Source organism: Candoia aspera, chromosome 2, assembly GCF_035149785.1.
Source record: "Candoia aspera isolate rCanAsp1 chromosome 2, rCanAsp1.hap2, whole genome shotgun sequence".
Lineage (NCBI taxonomy): Eukaryota > Metazoa > Chordata > Lepidosauria > Squamata > Boidae > Candoia > Candoia aspera.
Window position 1 is genome coordinate 98503853 of NC_086154.1, and position 23283 is coordinate 98527135.

General features: G+C 40.1%; 1 protein-coding gene across 2 annotated transcripts in view; it reads right to left on the reverse strand.

Annotated features, from left to right (window-relative positions):
• Positions 1-23283, reverse strand: part of PKN1 (protein kinase N1) — an 83155-nt gene that overhangs the window by 15634 nt on the left and 44238 nt on the right. Inside the window, exons 1-11 of one of the 2 annotated variants that reach the window (XM_063292527.1) lie at positions 22669-22776; positions 15714-16014; positions 9738-9883; positions 7911-8040; positions 7100-7245; positions 6030-6243; positions 5476-5676; positions 5187-5296; positions 4630-4773; positions 2149-2224; positions 158-314 (exon numbers count right to left, since the gene is read on the reverse strand). In XM_063292527.1, the coding sequence (XP_063148597.1) occupies positions 158-314; positions 2149-2224; positions 4630-4773; positions 5187-5296; positions 5476-5676; positions 6030-6243; positions 7100-7245; positions 7911-8040; positions 9738-9883; positions 15714-16014; positions 22669-22713 (1670 nt within the window). In that variant the 5' untranslated portion in view covers positions 22714-22776. Of the gene's footprint in view, positions 1-157; positions 315-2148; positions 2225-4629; positions 4774-5186; positions 5297-5475; positions 5677-6029; positions 6244-7099; positions 7246-7910; positions 8041-9737; positions 9884-15713; positions 16015-22668; positions 22777-23283 lie in introns of those variants that run through there. The other variant, XM_063292528.1, reaches the window with a different exon arrangement.

The following is a 23283-nucleotide window of genomic DNA, read 5'->3' on the forward strand; positions in this document are numbered from 1 at the left end:
GCTTCCCAAATATCCAAGCCTTAACTTTCTATCATTACCCTATAGCCACAAAATAAAAGAAGTATAATATGAAACAAGAGACCTTGGTTTTTAAACACTGCAGTAGCTAAGATTTTTAGCTGCTCATCCCCCACCTTCAAGTGTAAGAAACACCTACCCAGAGTTCTGCCTACTTTCTGAGCCAGATGTTGGAGTCATCTGTGTTGAGGGGCTGTAAGTGCCTGTCGTACTGGCAGTGGGAATGATGCGTCGCAGGAGACGCACCCATGTGGCAATATCAATGTTCATCTGACGAGCACGCAAGAAAGCTTTCCCTAGGAAAGAGACAGAGATGAAAAAGATAGTTGGAATTTTTCAAGTGATGAGACACAGACAGCCATACACATTAAGAGGACTATTGGACCAAACCAAAGACACACCTAGCTAGCACCCCATTTCCACAGCAGCCAATCAGATATCTTTGTGAAACCTGTAAGTAGCCAGCCTTCACGGTCAGAAATTGATATTTGGAAATATATTGTTTCTGGTCCTGGACAGAGTATCATGGCTATTTAAGCATAATAGCCTTATCCCTCATTAGTTTTGTTATGAAAAAAGGTGAAAGGTCTCCTGTGCAAGCACCGAGTCATGTCTGACCCTTTGGGGGGATACCACTTTCGCGCGGTTTTCTTGGCAGACTATAGCAGGGGTGGTTTGCCATTGCCTTCCCCAGTTGTCACCTTCCCCAGCAAGCTGGGTACGCATTTGACAGTCCTCAGAAGGATGGAAGGCTGAGTCGATCTGAGCCGGCTACCCGACAAAGAATCCAGCTTCCATTGGGATCGAACTCGGGTCGTGAGGAGAGTTTTTGGTTGCAGAACTACTGCCTACCGCTCTGCACCACATGAGGCTCATAGTTTTGTTATACTCCTTTCAAAACATTTAAACCTAATGGCCATCACCTCTTATGACACATAGTTCCATAAGCTGACTTTGTGTTATGTTTAAATACTTATATTTGTTCCAGCCATTCAGATAGGTTCATTTGATTACCTAATATTCTAATGCTGTGCTGTACCAATCCATAAAAAATCATGAAATGGAAGTCAATACAGGAATGTATGAGATACTTCCTTAAGTGGTATAGGAAAATTGCCACATCTGTCTTCATTTATGTTTTTATTTTTTTATGCAGAAAAAAATTCCATAGAAAACACCAAATTAATATTTAGCCTCCATTCAAACACTGTACATTCATGTTCCAAATCCAAATATACTGTATGAGATCAAATCTCCAAGATGAGACAATACAAGAACTAATGCTGCATAATGGCCAAGAAAGTGGGTCATGAAATCCTTAGGTTAAAACTTACCTTTGCTACAACATTCTTGTATATACAATATAAGCTATTATCCTCTCACCTCCAGCCCCATCCAATGTGGACTAGGAAGCCTGCAGGCCTCCAAATGTTATTGGACTTCAGCCCTCATTAACTCACTCAGCAGATCCCCAAAGTCTTGATTATAATAAAGCTGTTACCGCAAAGGATCTTTTCTAAGGGTTAGGTTAAATTAAGATATTGAGGTACTCTTAATATTTAAAATAAGCTATGTATGTATGTGTCTATATATATACCCATACACATGCCTTTATCTCTCTCTCTCATAAAAGATGCAGGTATTTAACACAGATTTCATATTTAATGAAAGCAATTACTGAAGCAATTTTATGAAAACAAAGTGATCAATTTGTGGAAAGGAATATTTAAATACAGCCAGGAAATAGTTGAGTATGTTACAAGACTAAGTTTCACTGGGGAGGCCAACAGGTTACTTTTCTGACAGAGATCCTAGCAGGAAATGTTCCCTTGAAGGAAAAATACTTTGGCCTGCTCATCTTTACCCTTACTCTTTTTCACAATGAGGATAATGTGAGCAATCACGCGTGGTATGCAACAACGACAACAGATCCTCCATAAAAATGTGCCCGTCTTGTTGCTTCTTCGTGTGACGCTCTAGCACCTTATTTCCAGTGCCATTTCTCTCTCACAGCTAACCACGCTGGCAATCAGTATGGCCCGGTCCTTCAACACTGTGGGTTAAGGAAGCACCCAAGCAGACCAGGCAAGGCTGGCTGATCAAGATTCAAACCGTTGCCTGGTTCCTTACCTTGCTGCTTGGAAAAGATCTTCTTCTGTCGCTGGAGCTTGGGTATGCGCTCAATGACAGGGTTAAAAAAGATAACCTGCAGCAAGAGAGAGTTCTGTCAGCCAGGCAAAGGTGCTGTGCCTCCTGAGAAACAGCTCTTGCTGCAACACTGCTGCAGTGAACAGCAGCCTTGAGGCTGAGGCTATTCAGCCAGCTAGATCGGCCCAGCTGCAGACAGCAACCTCTGGCAGACTGGGGCTGAGAAGCCTCCACCGCAGAGGAGTAATCCCACATCAGCACTCAGTCTCAAGGGTGCAAAGGCTCCCACCCGCCGTTCTCCTGCCCCAACTTCTAAAGTAGCCAAGATGTCAAGCCCCAATCCACTACATTAAAAAACAAAACCCATAACCAGAAATCACAGAGGTTTATTCATTAAGACATTCCTACTACCCTTTATCTTTGTAAAATAATTTCAGAGGGTATCACAACCTGGCTAAAATATAAAGACAACCCCCAAATGATTAAGGCTACATAAGAACAGGTTCAAACAAATAAAGCTGGGAGAGATAAAAAAAATGGAACCACCATGAAAGCTTGGAAAAATACAAAATCTTTGCAGCATGTCTAAGAATTCAAAGAGCTGGGTCCAGCCCTGTGCTAAAGCCTGAAATCTGTACAAGGAGGCATATCTAGCCCGGCTTCTAGAGAGTCACAGCTGGACAGAATAAGAACCTCTAACCCAGTTAATGAAGCACAACAAAAGCTGGGATATTTTGACTTCACCGAGCATCTCAAGGACAAGGTTAATTATAAGCAAACAGTCTTGTAACATGAATTGTTTGTGATGGCAAAATCTTTCCATACATAAAAACTGACCAATATTAAAGGGATAAAATATTTATCCAGCTATTATTCTGTAATGATTTTTAATCTAGCGTCCATGTAATATGTAGTACCTTAAAAAGTGACAAGGTCATCCCAGACAATTTTGCTCACTACTTCCGCAGTTATTCATTTATTTTCAAGGCTGAGCTTTTATTACAGGGAAATTTCAATTTTTCTTATCATATACATAAACTGTAATAAATTATACATCAAGGAATTCCATAGATAATTAATGTTTTAGTGCAATTTAGTTCCAATCCAGAGCTACAATAATCCATCATATACTGATTTGGGATTGCTGAAAATTGCAATATCATTTTTCAAAGATAATCAGGGAATACATGATCTAATATTAAACAAGGGGTATGCACATAAAAAGCTTAAAGAAAAAAACGAGACTGATCAAAATATGAGGGATTTATGCAAATAGAGGGAAAGATGGGGGTCAGGGCTAGCTTTGCTGATGATTTGCCCCCCCCCTTTTTAAACAGCAATACACAAGTAGCACACTGCAATAATGTTCAGTATCAAAATAATTGTTTTAAAGTAGTAACATTTCAAAACATATTTGTGAAAACTTAATTTTCACAAAAGGAGAGAGAAATAGTGCCATGTCTCATCAATGACACACAAAAAAAGAAATATAATGTTTTGTCCTTGAGTTACTGATGATAAAACATGTGGGTCTTATTATCACTGGTTATCAGTTCCCTGAAGACCATTTGCTATCTCAAACTACTTGGGATTTTAACATTCATGAAAAGTTGCTGACTTCTAGGAATACGATGAGTCCACTGGAATTGGGCAGCTAATAAATTCAAATAAATAAATAAAGCTTTGTCTGTTTCTTTTCACCATGAATCCCTCTCCATTTCATTCCTGGTATGGTATGATGCAAAAATGAGTTCAAGGAGTGTGAACAGGCTAAGAATCTCATACAACAGTCTTCATATAAACAATCTTTTTAACTCTGATACAACGCCGTATCATTACTGGTAAGGGTAGACTGTCTCTACAGGCTGAATAAAACCAGAAGCAAATGCCTGATTCTATAGTTGAAGCAGCTGAGTAGAGATGGCACCCTAGGGCCCATAAGATGCTGTTGTCTACAATCCCCATTATTCCTGGCCATTAGCCAGACTGGTGGGACTTAAGAGTTCAGTGACCTTTAGTGGCCTACAAGTCTTCCCCACCCTACCCCCTTTGGGGAAAAAAGAAAGTCTTAACTTATGTGATTGATTTGTATCTAAGTATGCGGTGTGGTAAACATTCAGCATGTATGGATTAATTATGGTGGAACTGTCACATGCAAGAACTGGAAACAAGAAAATAGATAACTGAAAACTCTTTCAATAGCATGTAGGTAATAATGCTCTCCCTTCATTCTCTCCACAATTATAACGTGTACACACAGCACTTATATATAAAAGCCATCAGAGTTTACATCCATTCATTGTATAAAAGTATTACTGGCAATATTTGGGACATGCTGCTGCTACCATTCTCTTTTCACATTTCAGCACTTTCTATCCCCTCACTCAACTAAAATAACTTAACTACTAAAATTTCAGTTGCTTCTATTTCCACCCAGCTTGACTCCAATCTTTTTTCTGTTACCTCTGCTAACAGAGTACCCTGTGGCTCCAATTCCAGGTGAATTTCATGGCGTTCATTATCAAGAAAATCTTCCAGCTTGAGGTATTTCAGGGCACAGAGACTGCGATAATCACGCCAATATACACCAATCTCCAGCTCTCTTGACTGATTGGAGAAAAAATCAGCAGAAAGTAGTTAGTCATTGTCTCCACAACACATCCACTACTCTTACATCGAAGCCCAAATGGTTTCCTAACAATTAGTTAACAGATACTTCACCATCTTTATCCATTTGAAGCATGGTGTTCCCAAAGACTACACAAAGGTACTGAGATCATTATTAACAGATGTACTGTACTTTGATAAGTATGAAAAATATTAATTGGAATATTTAATGAAATAATTTCTATAATAACCTATAAATTCCCCCACTCCCCCAGTTATTTCTAATTTGACTGTGGGATGATATTGGAGGAGTAACATGGTTTCTTTGCAACAGAGATATAAGCAGACAGAGGTTTATACAGCATAGATCTGGTATCCTAACCCCATTAAAAAGGCACCATCTTTACACGTACCCTTTCTAATTCCACTGTGAAAGCCTGGTTCCATGCTTGTAGGCCAATGGGCTTCCAAGCAGTCTGGCCTACGACTCCATTGTCCAGCTTCAGTACAGCACTTACTTCATCTACGAGATCAAGAGGAACAATTGGAACGTTGAGAAAGAGCAAATAAGATAGAGAGCAGAATGTAAGGATTTCATTTCATTTGACTGAAGTGCATTAACGCCATGCAGCTCTAAAATATATTTACATCCCTCTTCTTCATTCCCTCATTTTAGTGCTAATCACCCACAAGGCTACTTACTGCTGGAATCTTCTGATTTGATGGTGGTCCTGCCGCTTACACTGCCACTGCGATTATACAGCCCTCGCCCACTGCGGCTCATGAAAGAAGGCCGTGCTTCACCAGGACTGTTGCAAGGCAGGCAGACAGTGGAGCCACGGGTACGTCCTGGGACAACCTCCAACAACCCACTGCAGCCCAACAACTGCACTTCCAGTGTCCCTGCCAACAAGAAACTGTTAAGAACCAAAGTCTGGAACATTTAAAACAAAACAATACCTTCTCTGAGCCTTAAGAGAGAGAATGAGCAGGAAATAGGGGGGAAAGTCCTACTATCCCACTTGTGTATGGAAAAAGAAGGTACATTAAAAATGGATTAGAAAGTAGAGAAAACAGCTATGAGATGGGGAATGTTCTGGTTGTTGTTGTTATTAACAATTATGCTTACAATTTCATTTCTATGTCACCCTTCTTAAATGGCTCAAGCTGAATTAAACATAATCAAAAACTAAGTTGAAACATTCTGGCAAGAGACTGACCCAACCTACACCCACGGGGAGTGGGAGCACAGTCACCTGTGAGTGGAGATGGCTTTGATAGGGTATTATACTGGTTATGCTGGTAGGAACTGGTATTGCGGGCACTGAAGGCAGGAGAGGAGGCCAAGATGAGTTCCTCCTTGATGATGCAGGCCTTTGGATGATCTTCAGGCAGTTCAGCCAGACGTTGCTCCAGAGAATATCGCAAAAGATCCAACTTCTGGCTTGATTCATTCAGCTTGGTCTGTGCCTATAGCAAAGGACCAGATGATCAGGTACCAGTTTGGCTCTATGCTCAGCTTAGCAATGACACACTTTACATTCTTTCATTTCTACACAGCTTCCAATCTTGCATAAACCAAGACAGTCCACCTGATATATTAACAATGATATGGAGACTCAGCACCCTGTGGCACAGAATCCTTACTTCTTCAGCAAGTGGGCTGTTGGATCCCAGGCCATATCCCAGCAACAGAGTTTGCTCTGTTTGGGAAACCAAAGTGCAGTACCCCCCGTGCCCATGGTACAGGCTATAGGAAATGTATAAGAGCAGAGCACGTAATGGGATTGCTTTTTTTCTTTGCAGGATTTAGTTGACCAGGAGCATACAACATGAGGCTTCAGATCAACCAGTGGCCTCCCAAAATTTTGACTGTGACCCCCAGCTCCATTTCAGATGTTGCCTTTGAACTGTAATTTTTAATATGCCAGAAGTGGGAAATTATTAAATATAGCAGAAAGTCATATTAATTTAATCAAATACAACTTTTGTCTAGAATGTGATTTTTAGGATTTCACCCAAAAGCCAAAAACAGTGCTCAGTTGGAAGAAGGTTGAGCCTATCTAGCACAGGAAGTTGTGTTTGGACAATAACCACCTGGGCTGAGAATGCTGACTTGTGGTGCCAAATCTAGAGGCACCAGACTGAGAAAAGATGACACAGAAGTTGCAAATATATGTCAGAGAATGGCATACTTGGGAAGAGAAGTTAATTTATTTCAAACTGATCACATACTTACAGTAATGCTAAGGAAAGAAATTGCTTCATTTCTCCATTCAATTTATGTATCTTTATTATATATCAACTAAAAACAGTGCACCATTACCTCAGAGATAGCATGGCGATCCTGAACTTTGCTGGAGCTCAGAAGGCGCAGTACATTTTTGGCACCCTCAGATACAGCGTGTTCTACTTGGAAGTGATGGCGAAGCTCCTCAATTCTCAACTCTATGGCACTTAGATCTGTGTTCCCTACAAGAACATTAAAAAGTCAGTCCATCCCCATTTGTATGCTTAGCACCTGGGCCCCCAACATGACACCCACAACTTCCCTAGTGCAGTGCCAGCCTCAAATATGTGTTTCCAAGAATATCCCCAACCCCACATAAATTCCAGAGGTGTTCTTAGGAAATAAAAATGATGGAAGAATATAGTCTAGTGCTCTATTAGAAGACAGACCATTTGCCCACAAACAGTGGCAATGGAACATCCAAGGCTGGAGGGAACTGGAAGAGGTTTAGAGAACAGCCCCACTGGTAGGATATAAACATAAATGGATGCATTGTGACTAACTACCCACCAGAGCAGCCATTTTGTGTCCATGACATGCTCTTAAACTTTACTGTGCCCACCAGTCCAAAAAGGTTGAGGGATCCCTGGCTTAAAAGAAATGACAGATCCCTTTGTGCCGAATATGTGCACGGCTGCAGAGAGAAGCCTAGAGTCCTGTATCCAGACACAGAAATAGGGGCTTCGCACCAGCTGGAGAAAAGAGCTGGTTTATTAAACTGTTCCAGAAATAATTTCCCAGTTCCTGAAGGGTTTGAGATGGTGGCAGAGACTGGAGTGATTGCCTGCTTGTGGCACACACAGAACTTGCAGAATACACGGGGGTTTCTTCTTCATCCTCCCTTCACCTTGCCCATCCTCCATAGTCAGCTGCACCTCATCAGCCTGCACAGCCTTGCGAATCTGCATGCGGATAATATTTATCTTGGTCTTGCTATCTTGTAGCATTTGCTGGGCTGTCTGCAGCAACTTCCGATCCTAGAGGGAAGACCAAAGGGGTGGGTTGAATTCTCTCCAGCAGAAGAGAATTATAGTAAATCACAGCAAAACCTATGTAGTTGGCAGTAGATTTAAGACAGACAAACAGAAATAAGCTATCAGAATGTATGCCAAACCAACCGGTCTGGCTCCGAGGGTATTAACAATTATTTCAATTATTATCTCCAATAATTATCTCTTATTAATTCTGCCCATCCAGTAACAGTTCGGCGGCCTCCCAAAATGTAATCAATCAGTCAATTTGGCAGGATCCAGGAGATGTGCCTTCCCTGTTGTTGCTCTTGGCCACTGGAACAGCATTCTCCTTGACATCTGGCTGGCCCTGACCCTGCCTGGCTTTCAGAAGACATTAAAGACCTGTTTTTCCCCTCAGCATTGAGTCTGGGAGCAGTATGACCCACTGGATGAGTTTTTCCCTGACACTTTATGTCTACAGTATATGACTTGGTCTATTTTTTGTCTTTTTTATTATGTGATTTTATTGAATGAATTATTGTTCTTTAATGATGTACACCACTCCAAGTTACATGATGAGTGGGTGGCCATATAAATTGATCAAACAAACAAACAAACAAACAAACAAGCACTTCCCAAACCTGGGGATGCAAATTGTTACCTTCTGTGTGTTGCTAGCAAAGTGGGAATACAAGTGGCTATTCTATTGGGTTTTCAGTTAAACAGTCAATTTACAAAGCCTGTCTACTTTTTCAACCAAAATTGTTTCTAAAGTAATTAAAAAAAAACACCTCCAAAATTCAGATATAGATTCTCAAATTGTGAGAAACTATAGCTGCAAACTGTTCAGTTATATATTGCATTCTGACAGTGAAGCAACTAAAACAGGATTCACAGAAGCATCTGCCTCTGTCAAAGTTCATGGACACTAAAGTGTAGTGTTGAGACCAATTCAATCAACATTCGCCTTCTTGATCATAAGGATCGGCATACATAATATAATTAATTATATATGAAATTTAGGCCACAATTTGCTAAGACATAGGCCACACCATTTCATTTGATGTTTTAAAGAAGCATTTTTTCCAGATCTTTTTGTACTGAGGATGGTTCACAGGAAGGAGTTGGCCTGCTAAACTTCTTCCAGCTTAACCATAGAGGGTCCCCCGAATGAAGCCTCTTCCCTTCCCCAAAGTGTGCACTCTTCCTGTTCCTACTTGCAAAATGAAGGGAATGTACCACTTCAAGGTAACTTGAGCCCCTTGAAGTAGCAGTTATCAGAAGCTGCTTGTTCCTGTGCTATAAACTGTTTAAACATTTTAGAACAGTTTATTCAAAAGGTTTCTAATGGGAAATATGTTGTGCACCAACATGGGAGATAATTCTGTAATTATCCAAGGAAGTTTGGAAATCAGCATATCAGTTTGTTACTTCTGCTTTGCAGGAAAAAAGTAAGGGCAACCAGGGATGCTGATATGCATTCTTATTTAAAACTTCTTGGATATTTTGGTTGGGAAAAATCTTCTCAATACCCTTAAGAGAATGGGCCTACCAAAATAGGCAACACTGACTTAGATGGATGGTCTGATTCTTTATCAGGATGAGGACACTGATGCAGATATTTATATTGTATGGGCATACATATTGCTTGAGAATATGTAAAGTGGCAAGAAATGCCCTAGCTTAGAGGAGGACGACAGTGGAGAGGAAAACACACATACCTTGGCAGTACTGTTGGCATACATCTGGATCATGTTCTCTGCTCCCTGCTTCACCTTCAACTCAATATTGAGTTGCTTTTCCAGACCAGCAATACGATTTTGGGTAGCTGTTGATCGGCTCAGGCTGCCTGGTGATTGTGGGGCATCTAAAAAAGTATCAATAACAGACATTAATGTAAGCAGGACACACATCCTAAAAAAGAACCATCAGAATTTCTGAACAGAGAGTAAGGAAGGGTGTCACAAGCTTAGAAGAATGGAAGGATCACTGTGTCAGGGACATTTGAGATAAGGGAAAGAAACATTCATCCTTCCCATCTCCCATTCCATATCCTGGAAAAAACTATCTACCAATGTCAGCAACATATGCTGACCAAAAAACCCACAAAAAACTGCTGAGCACTCTTATATTATATTGAACAAGTCTCATGCAGCCCATAGATTCCTCATGCAAATTTCTCTTTGTGTTGATCCACCACCAAATATTGGTGGGAGAGTAATTATTTCAATTTACTACTATCAAAAATCAGCCAAGGGAGAGTAATTAAAGAATTTCCCCCTTCTCAGTTACATTTTGTGAATGGGGAAGAAATCTTTATTATTCCATTAACATGGCTGTTTCTGTTAAGAATTAATCCTTTTTCTCCTGCTTTTCAACTATTCTGACTTTTTTCTTTTCATTCCTTCTTCTTTTTCTCCTTTCCCCATTAACATTTTCTATTTGACCTATTACTTGATCATCCTTCCTTTTCTCCTCAATATTTTGGCTTTTGCCCTCAAGTTTGAATGCCAGAGTGTCCATCAGAGAATGTTCTATTCCCTGTCAAGTTTTGGGTTGGTTAGTCAGCCAACTAGGCAGGAAAGAAATGTAAGTAACACAATAACTTGATTTTACTGACGAGAGAGACTGGGAAAGCAGTTATAGGTAAGAGAGGGTAAAAAATCACAAGTCTGCCCAATTTATTTGGAGAAATAATTTCATATATTTTAAAAATGCTTCACTCTCTTGCTCATTCCTAGACAGGGACAATTCAAAGTGTACATTTTTAACTCTCTTAGACTTTCAAAGACCTACATGGCTGCATGATACAAGTATCTAAGAGACTACTTACTCCCACATGATCAACAGTCAAATACTTTCCTTCATTACTGTGGGAAGAGGACCTCTGCAGTACCAGTAATCCAATTTTGAAATGTTCTCCCCAAGACTGCTCAATAGACATCTGATTTAAACAATTTTAAAAACTATTTTTATGCCTAAAATGCAGAAAGTGTTTAATATGGTCTTTCACAGCCACAGGGTTAATGGGTTAGATTACAATGCCTATCATTCCTCAGTCATTGGAGATAATGAGAGTAGTAGTTAATCTGGTTGTATACACTGGTTTAGTAAAACAAATCTTGCTACTGTATTTTTTTATTTATTTTGACTGCTAATTGCTGTTTTATGGTTTATTTTTAAAACATTGCTTTAAATAGTATTTCAGATAATTGTGTACTTTGAAAATCTTCTGAATTATAAACATAGGGTATAAAATTAAAATATGTGTAGAGAGCATAGAGAATAGCCTTGAAGAACAGGAGGAATAGCTGCTATGAAGGCAATGGTCAGATAAGTTTCTTAGTCTGGTCTACCTTGTAGCTGACAATAAGACATATACAGTATAAAAGGATTTTTTGTGTGTATGCCTTCGAGTCAGTCTTGATTTCTGGTAAATAGATGAACAAGTCCATGCAGTTTTCTTGGCAACATTTTCAGACGTGGTTTGCCACTGCCTTCCCCCTAGGGGTGGGAGTGAATGACTGGTCCAAAGTCACCCAGCTGGCTTCATGCGTAAGGGAGGACTAGAACTCAGTATACCGGGTTCAAACTTGGTGTATTTAACTACTGCACCAAACTGGCTCTCATAAAAGCAAATATCCTTGTTTAAACCATGGGCCATCGCAAATATAATTTCATAAAATAGCTTACTTGCTTATCTATCTATCTATCTATCTATCAGTCAATCAATCAATCAATCAATCAAACTTTATCACCGCCCATCTCCCTCCCAAGGAGGGACTCTGGGCAGTTTACAATAAAATAGAATTAAAACCAGAACAGTTATAAATACAATAAATACAATAAAAGTAAAAATGTGACGGAATCTAGATGGCCAAGAGGTCTTTATCAGACCGTGAGTATAGTAGGTCCATCAGAAGTCATTCTAGGTATGGCGATTCCCCCTCTCATTCCAAGCCTGCTGGCAAAACCAGGTCTTTAATCTTTTTCAGAAGTCCAGGAGTGAGGGGGCCTGTCTCACCTCTGGGGGGAGGATGTTCCAAAGGGCGGGAGCTACTGCAGAGAAGGCTTGCTTCTGAGGCCCCGCTAGATGGAATTCTTTTACGGATGGGGTCCGCAACATGCCCTCCCTGCGTGACTGGGTGGGGTGGATCGATGTTATAGGGACGAGGCGGTCCCTCAGATAATGCCTGTCACAGAGCGGCTGCATCTCATTAGTGCAGAGAAAGTGCCCTATTGGAATGAAAAGGACTTAATGTAGGTATATTTTACTTGAAAGTGATGAAAGGGACAAATAGAACGTGCAATTATTTCTTTAAGTGTAAAAGGTTAAACAATGGGAATATGTCAAACCTAGTAATAGGATTTCTCACACTATTTTCTTAACTGAAGAACATATTTCCAATGAGACCACAGAGAAAATGGCAAGATCAAGTCAATTTAGTATGTTTTTTTGGGTTTCATGGAATTCTGTTTTTAATCTTGTGTGCCACTGAGTTTTTTGGATAGATGGGCGGCCATATCAATTGGATGGATGGATGGATGGATGGATGGATGGATGGATGGATGGATGGATGAATCAATCAATCAATCAATCAATCAATCCATGAAGTTGTTTTTCATAATATGACTGGCAAGTTACAGTACATTATCTACATTCTGTAGAACACTGCTACTCTATTAAAGAGGCATCGTTTATAGTCTATTCTGTACATTTTAGGTCCTAGCTGATATTATGTGGACCTGGCATTAGGCAATGGTAAGGTCATAATTCTCCCAAGTAGTGTTTTCTGTCCTTTTTATTTCCTGGGGCAAAGAACTAACTATGAATTTAGAAATTTATTCTTAAGACTAGCAGAACTGCTTGGTATTTACTGCTTGGTATTTACTTGCTTTACAGTGAAGCAAGCCAAGTGGAATAAAATTTTAAAGAAAAGGAGCTTCTCACTGTAGACGTTTTAGGAAGAGAATCGTAGTAGTCTATGGTAGTAAAAAATCAGGAGGAGTCTGGTAGCACTTTTTCAAATTAATGAATTTTATTAAAAGGTATAAGCTTTGGTGAGCTATAGCTCATTTCATCAGTGAAGTGCAGCTGATGAATGGATTGTAGCTCTCAAAAATTTATGCCTTTTAACAAAATGTGTTAGTCAGAAAAGCGCTACCAGACTCTTGGATAAAGCAAAGGAGCAGCTCATATCTTTTAAGCCAGTACACCATGGGGTAACTCTAGAATGGGTGGTCCCACAGAATACCCACAGTGTTGTCAGCAATGTCATGCCAGAATTTCTAGGACTAAATGGGGTCAGGGTAGGCATTTATCTAGTTAGAATTCTCTCCTGTCATCAGCAATGGCTGTAGCTGCATGGAATATACCACAGTGGCCTTTCCCCAAAGTGACCACCTTATAAAGCTCAGTGTAGTGTTTCTTTTTTTGTTTGCAGGAGTTCTGAGCCTTGGGCCCAAAAATATTACTATTTTTTCTCCACTGAAGAGGAAATAACCACACCCATGTGCCAAACTCTTTCTAGTCCAGCTGTTTACTCTCTGAACCTCCCTCCTCCTCCCTTTTGTGGCATGTATTTTAGAGTGGAGTCAGGTACAATAGCAGCCACTTCCTCTTTGATAAAGTCTCAGATAGAAACTTCTACATATGATGTAGTCCTAGTTTTGTACAACATGGTCCTTGGCTTGCTTAACACTCTACTAAAAGATTTAGGGCAAGGTTCCACAAGAAGGGTAAGAGTAGGAACATAGACAGGTATGCACATAAGCATCATGGGCACCATCTTGATTTTTGCCTTTCCTCTACAACTTCAGGAGGAGACGGCATATTCTTTCTGCTGTTTTTTATCCCATAAGGTTAATTCCTGTCAGGAGAGATCAAGGGCTTATCTTTCTGCTACCTGCACCTCTGCAATGGCTGGAAAAAGTGCTGGAAAATGAAATAGTAGGGTTACCAGATCTGTTTCAGACAACCACTGGACTGCACAGTTAGACTGTTCTGTATCTCTGTGTTACTATCCAGGATCTGGAGTTTTGCAGCCCAGATCTGGTAGTCCTGAGCAAGAGAGGAAAAACATTAAACAAGTCTGCTGCCCTTCTGAACTCTCAAGTTTCACTTGCCAACAGACTGGAGTGTGGATTTATACAAGGAGCTTTTAGAAACAATACTTGGCAGCTAAACAACTTTTATTAAAGGTTCGTAATGCTAAGTATAACATAAGGGAACAATGTGGTTTTGATACTGTGTGTCATTGGTAACAGATGAAGTGAACTGGAACTGGATTAAAAACATTGTTTTCAGATGTTTTCTTGAAATATAAAACCAGATACAAAAAAATAGTTATAAAAAAATTGCTTATGTTACACCCAAGTTTAGCATAACCTAAATGATCTTTTTTACCCAGTAAGTAAATGGTTGGTCATACTTTGCATTTCTATAAAATACTAAAAGTGGCTAAAAGATCTTTCAACAGAAATATAAATGTGCAAACTGATGAAAATTAATATAAAATGTATGCATAACGATAGTAGTATATTGATTTATCTTTCAACAGCTACCTTTCCTGGACTTGTCAGACTACAGTCCCCATAATCTCCCATATAAAATGGGCCACTGTCATAGTCCAGAACAACTGGGAAGACACAGAGGAGAAAACTAGTCAGCCCAATACTTCAGAAGGAAGAAAGTTGCTGTAGATTGGAGCAGGCGGATGGAAAGCCCTTAGAATTTTTATATTTTTTAATATGTATGAATATATTTTAATTATTTTTTTCTTCCGTTAGCTGCTTTGATTATCCAGATGGTCAGAAAGGTTGGACCTCAGATTCAAGTTCATCTTCAGTCATGGAGGTTCAGTGGGTTCTTTGGGGCAGGCCCTCTCTCTCAGCCCAACCTATCTCAAAAGGAGGTTGTTATTGTGGAGAAAAACGGGAAAAGAGAGCGCTACATACATAACTTTTTGCTCCTGAAGGAAAGGCAGGTTATAAATCTAATAAATAAGCTAAAATGAATGAACACACCAATAAATAAATAAATAAGCTAGACACATTAACCTATCTATCCGTAATTAAGTCCACTTTGTTAAAGAACTTGAAGAGTAATTAAAACGAATTATTACTCATGCAGGAAGATATTATATATGAGACACGTATTACAAATCACAGCAGCATTCCTATCAACCTCGAAGTATTTGGTTTCCAGTAAGTGTCTTTACTTTAAGTTAAGCCTGCAGAAATAAGATAAGATTCCCAATCTATCTCCATACACGCATGCACACACATGTACTCAGAATCCCTTGAGAATATATGGAGATGTCATCAGATCTATCTAAATAAGTAACGCACCTTTGCCAAATTAATTGCTTCCTTTGAAGTGCCTGCCATTATATTAGGGACCAACCCAAACATTACCAGTAAATTGCCTGATTTCCTTATCACCCAGCATAGTTTTAAAAAAGGTGTTGCTGGTTGTCGATTTTCCTGACCAAAGAAACTCACCAAAACTCAGATTAAGAATGCTTTTCTACTGCTATAAACCTCTTCTAGCTACATTTATTATGGTGCCTAATCTACTGAGAGCTGAAAACAATTTGTGCGCTTTTCTTTCGGTTCCTTTCCCCTATCACTGTTTCTCTCTGCACCCTGCAATATCTAATCCCTGTTTTCCCAACCCAATGACTTAGCATACTCACCCCCCAGCTCTTCAGGGTCCTTGACGACAATATGTGCATTGAGATCCTGAAGCTGGTGATGCAATGTCTCCAGTTTGCGGTTGGAATTCTTGAGCAAGTTTTCCACATTGGAGAGATTCTTACGGTCTGTGGTAGCCTTGCGCAAATTTTCTGCTCCCTCCTTTATTTTCAGTTCTTTGCGGATCTCACGTTTAATTTTCTCTTTCTCTTCATCCAGTTTCTGCTGCACACTTGTGTCTGAAAAATCTGAGCTCTGGTCCAGACCCAGATGCTCCAGTACTGACCAGTTGCCTGGGTCACTCTGCAAAGCAAGCATGGCAAAAAGAGAGTCACATGCATGGTCATTACACTACCAACATTAATCTTTGTCTCTGTCCCTGTGATTCCTTTCTAAAATCTTAAAAGCCTTTGAGATATTCCAGTGGTGCTGTAAACTACGCAAAAAAAGAGAAAAAAATCTAGCAAATTGAACTCTTTCAAGAATTTTATCCCCTTCCCCAAACAAACAAACAAATAAATAAATATATTCTGGCATGGAATACAATCAGTCATAACTGTGTGTTTTATATATTCATTAAAACAAGAAATATAGTTTGTTTAAATATATAAACTTGCCTTTAAAAAAAACCTCCTGGTTGTTGAAAGTTAAATCTAAATCTACTGCAAATTTGCTAAAGTGGGCATTTAATTTTTAAAAAACTAAATCATTAGTATTTACACATGCATTAGCCTAATGAGGATATAGTATTAAATGCATATAAATGAGCCTCAGATGCATATATTTCTCTTACTCCTCCCATTTTCTGCCATAGTTACCAAAAGCAGGAGATTGGAAAATTATATGGTGCACTGAAGCACACTAAATTCAAGTTATAGTATGATGCCGGCCATTAAAGCACCTCTGTTTAGATTAATCACAGGTAGGGTTTGGATGTAACAAAGATTCTAATCTCCCTGCAGTCAGGCTTGAAGGAAGCAAGAAGAGTTCATGAGCCAAATCCAGTTACATTTGAATTAAAATAATTCAATACATCTGGTGTTTTTCAAAGTAAAAAAGAATCCTGGGGAGTAAATAAAACATTTATTTAATAAAAAAACATATTCCAAATAATTCAGTAGGTTGTGTGTTATACTGTATTATATTAGTAGTGAATTCCTGCTAGGATAACAAGAAACAAGAGACAGACACACAATTGCATTTGCTACAGGACCTGAAAAGAAAAATGGACCAAGAACAGTATTCGGCTGTTGTATCTACTTCCAGGCCCATGTCAACTACATTCCCTCTCATCACCCTCTCCTTCTAAAAATGAAACCCAGAAATCTGGGTTTCTGTCCTTTTTCTGCATCCAAACATACCTTCCTTCCCTGAATATACTATATCCAGTTGTACCCTGGAGATCTTTTGAAGTTGATGTTGGCAATTACAGCCAGTTTCCCTGAACTGCAGTCCTATTAAGAATCTTCTGTTTCTCTTGTCTAACAAAGTCAATAATTTCCATGCCTTAGACTTTACATTAGGACTACAAAAATCCAAACAGCCACCAGTCATCTGGATGTTTGGAGACCAGATCTGGTAGACCCATGGTACTTGCAAACACTGTGGGGCATCAAACCCAAAAATAGTTGCACAGAACAAGTTAGGCTTTACTGAAATCTTAGATGATCAGTTGGTACTTTAATTATGCTGAAACAAGAATTATCTCAAGGTTTCTCTCTATACAAATGTCTTTGTGAATAGAAGTATTTAATGGGGATGTTAAAAAAATTGTACAGGTAGCCCTTGACTTACGATCACAATTGGGACCAGAACTTTGGTTGCTAAGCAATGTGGTTGTTAAGTGAGGCATTACATGACCATGTCTGATTTTACAACATTTTTGCCATTGTCATTAAATGAATCACATGGTTGTTAAGTGAATCTGGCTTCCCCCATTGATTTTGCTTGTTGGAAGCAGGCTGGGAAGGTCGCAAATGGTGACAACGTGACTCCAGGACACTGCAACCATTGTAATACATGCCGGTTGCCAAGCACCTGAATTCTGATCACGTGACCTCGGGGATGCTGCAAAGGTTGTAAATCCGAGGACCAGTCATAAGTCACTTTTTTCAGCACCATCATAACTTCATATGGTCACTAAACGAATGGTCTTAAGTCGAGGACTACCTGTATTTCTCCTTAAGGTTCCAAATATATTTATATATACTCCCAATACTATGTAATTTTGTTTGCTTTTGTGTAGTTTCTTTTCTTCTTCTTTTTTCCATTTTGTTCCAATGCTGTTTTTTTACCTTTGGTGTTTCACTGGTCACTGTGTTTAAAAAGATGTTTAAAAACAAAAAGATGGTGGAAACCTTGTGATATTTTTTTTTTAACATCACAAGGTTTCCACCATCTGTTTGCTGGAGATATGAAGTATTACTATTATATGCTACTCTTCCTCCTAAAGGAGCCTAGAGCAATGTACAAAACAATAAATAAGTATAGTAAACAGCTGGCATTTTGCATATCTACCTGCATTATAATTAAACTGGTCAACACTGAGAAATATGTTGTTTAATAGTTTATATATTATTTAACACTTACTTAGTAACAATGTATCCATCTTTTTGCTATGTCATGTTCCTTTCATCTCATGCCTCCTGCTCTTTCTTCATCACAGCCAAGAAGTTGAACACTTTCATTTCCAATTTTAGTTAACCGCAACTTGTCATATAATTCACCTCCCTAAATTGTGCTTAGTGTTTAGTACGATTTATTATAAAAAGAAAACTTTATAACCTATTTTTTTGATGCTGGCCTGTATCAAACAAACAGTAATTCCTAAGAACCAAATTATCTTGGATGCTGTCAATATAGTTATGTTTTATTTTTATTTACTTAAAAGACTAATATCGATGCTCATATTGTAACCACTACCCTGGGCAGCTCAGAAGACAATAAAAACAGCCAAAAAACCCATAATTGATAGCAATAAAAACTTGGCATCTCAAGGCAACACTCTCTCACACATCAACATATCATCTTGCTGGGCTCCAGACTCATCCTACCCCAATACTTGTGGGAAGAGCCAGCTCTTCAAGGCCTTCCAGGAGGCAAGAAAACCGGGGGCCTGATGAATCTCTGGAGTCCGAAGTCCTATTAGATAACAGCATTTAAGAGAGAGGATTTGAAGTGCACCCCCCCATCTAACCGGGTGGGATGGACAGATACCCTCAGGGAGAGATAGTCCTGCAAGTAACCTGGTCCCATGCTATTTATGGGTTCAAAGGTAATAATCAGCACCTTGAATTGCACCCTCCAAAAAACTGGGACCCAGTGCAACTCATGCAGCAGCAAGGTAATATGGGCAAAACATGGAGTGCCCAGAACTGGAACCCACAGCTGTATTTTGGACCAGTTGTAGTTTCCAGATGGTCCTCAAGCGACCACATAGAGCAAATTACAGTAACCCAGCTGGGAAGTGACCAGGGCGTGACTATGAACAAGGCCTCCTGGTCCAGGAATGGGCGCAACTGGCACACAAGATGCATCTGTGCAAAGCCCCCCTAGCCATGGCTGCCATCTGCTCCTTGAGCAGGAGCCACAAATCCAGGAGGACCTCCAAGTTGTGTATTAGCTCTGTTCTAGGGAGTACAACTCTGGCAACAGTCAAAGATGACATATCACTAGACTCAGGAGGGCCAAAACCCCAGAGCTATTCTGTCTTGCTAGGGTTGAGTTGAAGCCAGTTCCTCCCTATCCAAACCCTTACAGCCTTCAGGTACTGGGCCAACACTGGGACACCATCGCTTGGCCAGTAAGGAAGGGGGATGTATAGCTGGTATCATCAGCGTATTGATAATACCACATCTCATGCTGCCAGATGACCTTTCCCAGCAGTCTCCTGTAGATATTAAAGAGGAAGGGCAAAGGACTTGAGCCCTGGGGCACCCTATATTGTAGGGGCCTAGGACTTGATCTATGCCCCCCTCCCAAGACTGTCTGGAACCACCACAAAACGAAGGAGGAAGGAAGGAAGGAAGGAAGGAAGGAAGGAAGGAAGGAAGGAAGGAAGGAAGGAAGGAAGGAAGGAAGGAAGGAGCACCACAAAACAGTGACCCCCCCACACCCCTGAAGCTGGTCCAGAAAGATACCTTCAATGGCATCAAAAGCTGCTGAGAGATCAGGAGAGTCAGGGTAGATACACCGCTCCCATCCCAAGTCCTCCATAGGTGATCCACAAGCACAACCAGTGCTGTCTCAATGCCTTAGCCAGGCCTGAACCCTGACTGAAAAGGGTGTAGATAATCCACTTCATCCAGGGCCCTCTGAAACTGAGTGCTTACCACTCTCTCAACAACCTTCCTCAAAAAGAGAAGGTTGGTGACTGGATGAAAGTTATGTAACATGGTTGGGGCCAAGGATGGCCTCTTGAGAAGGGGATGTATCACCACCTCCTTCAAGGCAGGCAGCACCACCCCTTCTGCAATGAGTGGCAAATCATCCCTTGGACCCAACTGTGTGCCATTTCCTGGGAGGCCTTAACCAACCAGGAGGGACATGGGTCCAAAAAGCAAGTGGCAGAGCTCACAGCCCTGAGGATCTTGTTCACTTCCTTGGGAGTAACTGGCTCAAACTCTTCTCAAATAACCAAGCTCAGATGTGCCCCAGTTATTTACAAAGGACTTGCCCAGGCATCCAACTCTGAGCAAAACCGAGCAACTTTATCTGACACATGCCAAAAATATTCCTCACAGAAGCCTGCAAAGCGTCCTTTGGTCTCTCCTTACCCAGAAGGGACATGGTCACCCTAAACAGGGCCGCCAACCAGCTATCTGCAGACACAACTCCAGTCCATAGGAATCGGAGGAGCTCCAGTCCATATGAATCAGAGGAGAAGGTTTTCAACATTTTTTCTGTAATCACACCAGAATAAGCTGGTCTGGGATTCCTAAACGTGTAGGGCTTGTAACCTCATATTAAAAGTAACACAATGTATATCACATACATACAGGCTAGCTCTTTGGAAAGGAACTGTAAAGTAATGTCAAATTAAGAAAGTACATTTTGAAGTATGCATGCTTAATATTGCAGCTAATGTGCATCAAGCTTTCCTTGCAAAACTAGTGTTGTTTTTTCATCTTTTGCTTGACTTTGATAATGGACAAGTATGTGTGATAGAGGCTACTTATGGAGTTCCAAGGACAAGCAAAATATAGACTGCAGATATTTTATTACATATACAATACTATCACCCTACGCAACTCTTTAAAGGAGAAATATAAGACAGAAGACAGGTTCTTGCTGTTAGGTGTTTGGAATCTTAGATTGGCAGATGGGAACACAATAAAGAAGAGAGGAATAAAAACAAAGAAAACCCTCAAGGAGTACACCAAATGTAACCAGAAGTATATAAGCTATTCCAGTGTGACTTTGGGGAAGGGGTCAATGAATCAAAATTAAGGATAGGAACTGAGTCAAAATTAAAAGCACTTAGTCAATAATAACAAACTAATTGGTGCCAACTTGGAATGGGAAATATAACTAGCAGACTCTTCTGGCACCACCCGTGAAGTCAGAAACCATTGCAGTATTCCAACTACAGAATGCAACCCTGGCATAATCAGTTGCGTAGTCAAATGACATTCACACAGCTCATTCAGTAACATAATCAACATGTGAGAAACCTCCTGGAGGGAATTAAAGAACGGGACTGGAAAAACTCAACAAAGAGCTGCAGTCTTCTAATGTTTCAAGATGCTACACAAGGAACAATGCCCCAAATATGGAGAAAAAATTGGAAATAAGATCTTGCCTTTTTCCCCCCCTATGTATTAATTGTCAATTTCCAGAATAGGGTAAACCTCAACAGTCAGAGAAGATAGCATCGGGATAGCTAAAATATTACACTGAAGTGGATGGAAGGGGGGAAAGACAGCTGGAGCATTAAAGGTTTAGAGCAAGTCAAGATGCAGACAGATCTCTCTAAATGAACAAGAACCTGCATATATTTGCTCTCTGACAAGACTAATGTTTTAAAAAGTAATTCTAGCCAGTATATAAAGACTTTCTGATATCAGATAGCTTCTGCAGTAAAATATTGTGCTCTCTCCCTTTCTTAATACACAGTATTTTTACTCTTTTTCTCAACAAACACATAACTCTACTGCTCCTGTTTGCCAGATACCTTGCCATCGTTCCTGCTTCCTAAACTCCACATATGGTTACACATGGCCCACAACGTTATCATGTAATCCACTGGGATCACCAAACATACCACTCCTACCACCATTCCTCAGCAGCTTGCACAGTGTGATTACTATAAGAAAGAGTATATATTGTGAGAGTCACCTGAACACACACACACCCATTTAAAATATATTCCCCTCTGCCCACCTAACTGGGGCTGGGAAAGGCTGTTCCAATCAGTTGGAGAGGAGGGGAAAGGCAGTCTCATTGCATGGAAAAGGAAGGCTAATAGCACCCTGTCCTCACATGGTGAGGTGGTGGTAAAGATTCAGCCTGGTTATATTTGTGAATATGAAGCCCCTCACCCAGTCTTGCACGAGGCTCTCCACCCATACTTGTTTATGTCTTTAATACAGCTATTCTGTAATATGCAGAGACATGTTCATCTCAATCACCAATCAACTGTACAGAGCCAATGCACAGCAGATTAAGAATTAAAACTTCCCAGTCATTTGTAGGTAAGGCACCATGGATCTCAAACCAGAAACACACTTCATGATATAGGATACACGTCCACATCTCTATATTCATGCTAGAATGCTCTCCAGTCTAATTCCTCACTTAAACTGAAATTCCTCCTCCCATTTAACTTCGCTATTCATACTAACTACTGTAAGGTTGGCAGAAAAGCCTCCCTCCTTGGCTATTAAATGACAGGGAAAAGAAAAAGGAATGTTCAAATGATTTCCCAACCGCCTCAAACCCTCTTTCAAAAGATAGTACCTCCAGGTCATGCTCAGAGTTTGTGTCTGGTTCCGAAAAGGACATCTGAGCACCAAGAGAGAAACAGCAGGCCGCTAGTTTGCTTGCTACTGCATGCTAACTGCACCCTCACTTCCTGCATGTTGATTCAAACAGCTCTTCCAGCCTGTGTGCAAACAAACCACTTCCTAACACAGTTCCTGTATTTGCTAGTAATAGCAGAACAGAGGCCAACGGAAGGAATAAAGATGAGGCTCACATATCCTCCTACTGATTTCTCATATCCATTCCATTTTAAGTGTTGATTTTACATAAATACATATCCATCATGTTATTCTCTTTGCAGTTAAGCACTGTTACTGTATTACACAAAGCAAGAAAAAAGTAGTAAGCAAAATAAATTTAAAGTAGAACAGAAAAGCAAAGCAAATATTAATAAATCTAGTTTACATTACGACCATTCACTACACCCACTTCCTATCTTTCCAATTTTGCAAACCACCTTTCTTTCCACCACATCCATACCCAACTTCAAACACTGTCCTTTGTTCTTTAAATTTCTCATCTCTCTCTTTAAATCTCTCTTTCAACCCCATCTAACCGCAATACTCTCAGTTGTCCCCTTCCTTTCAACCC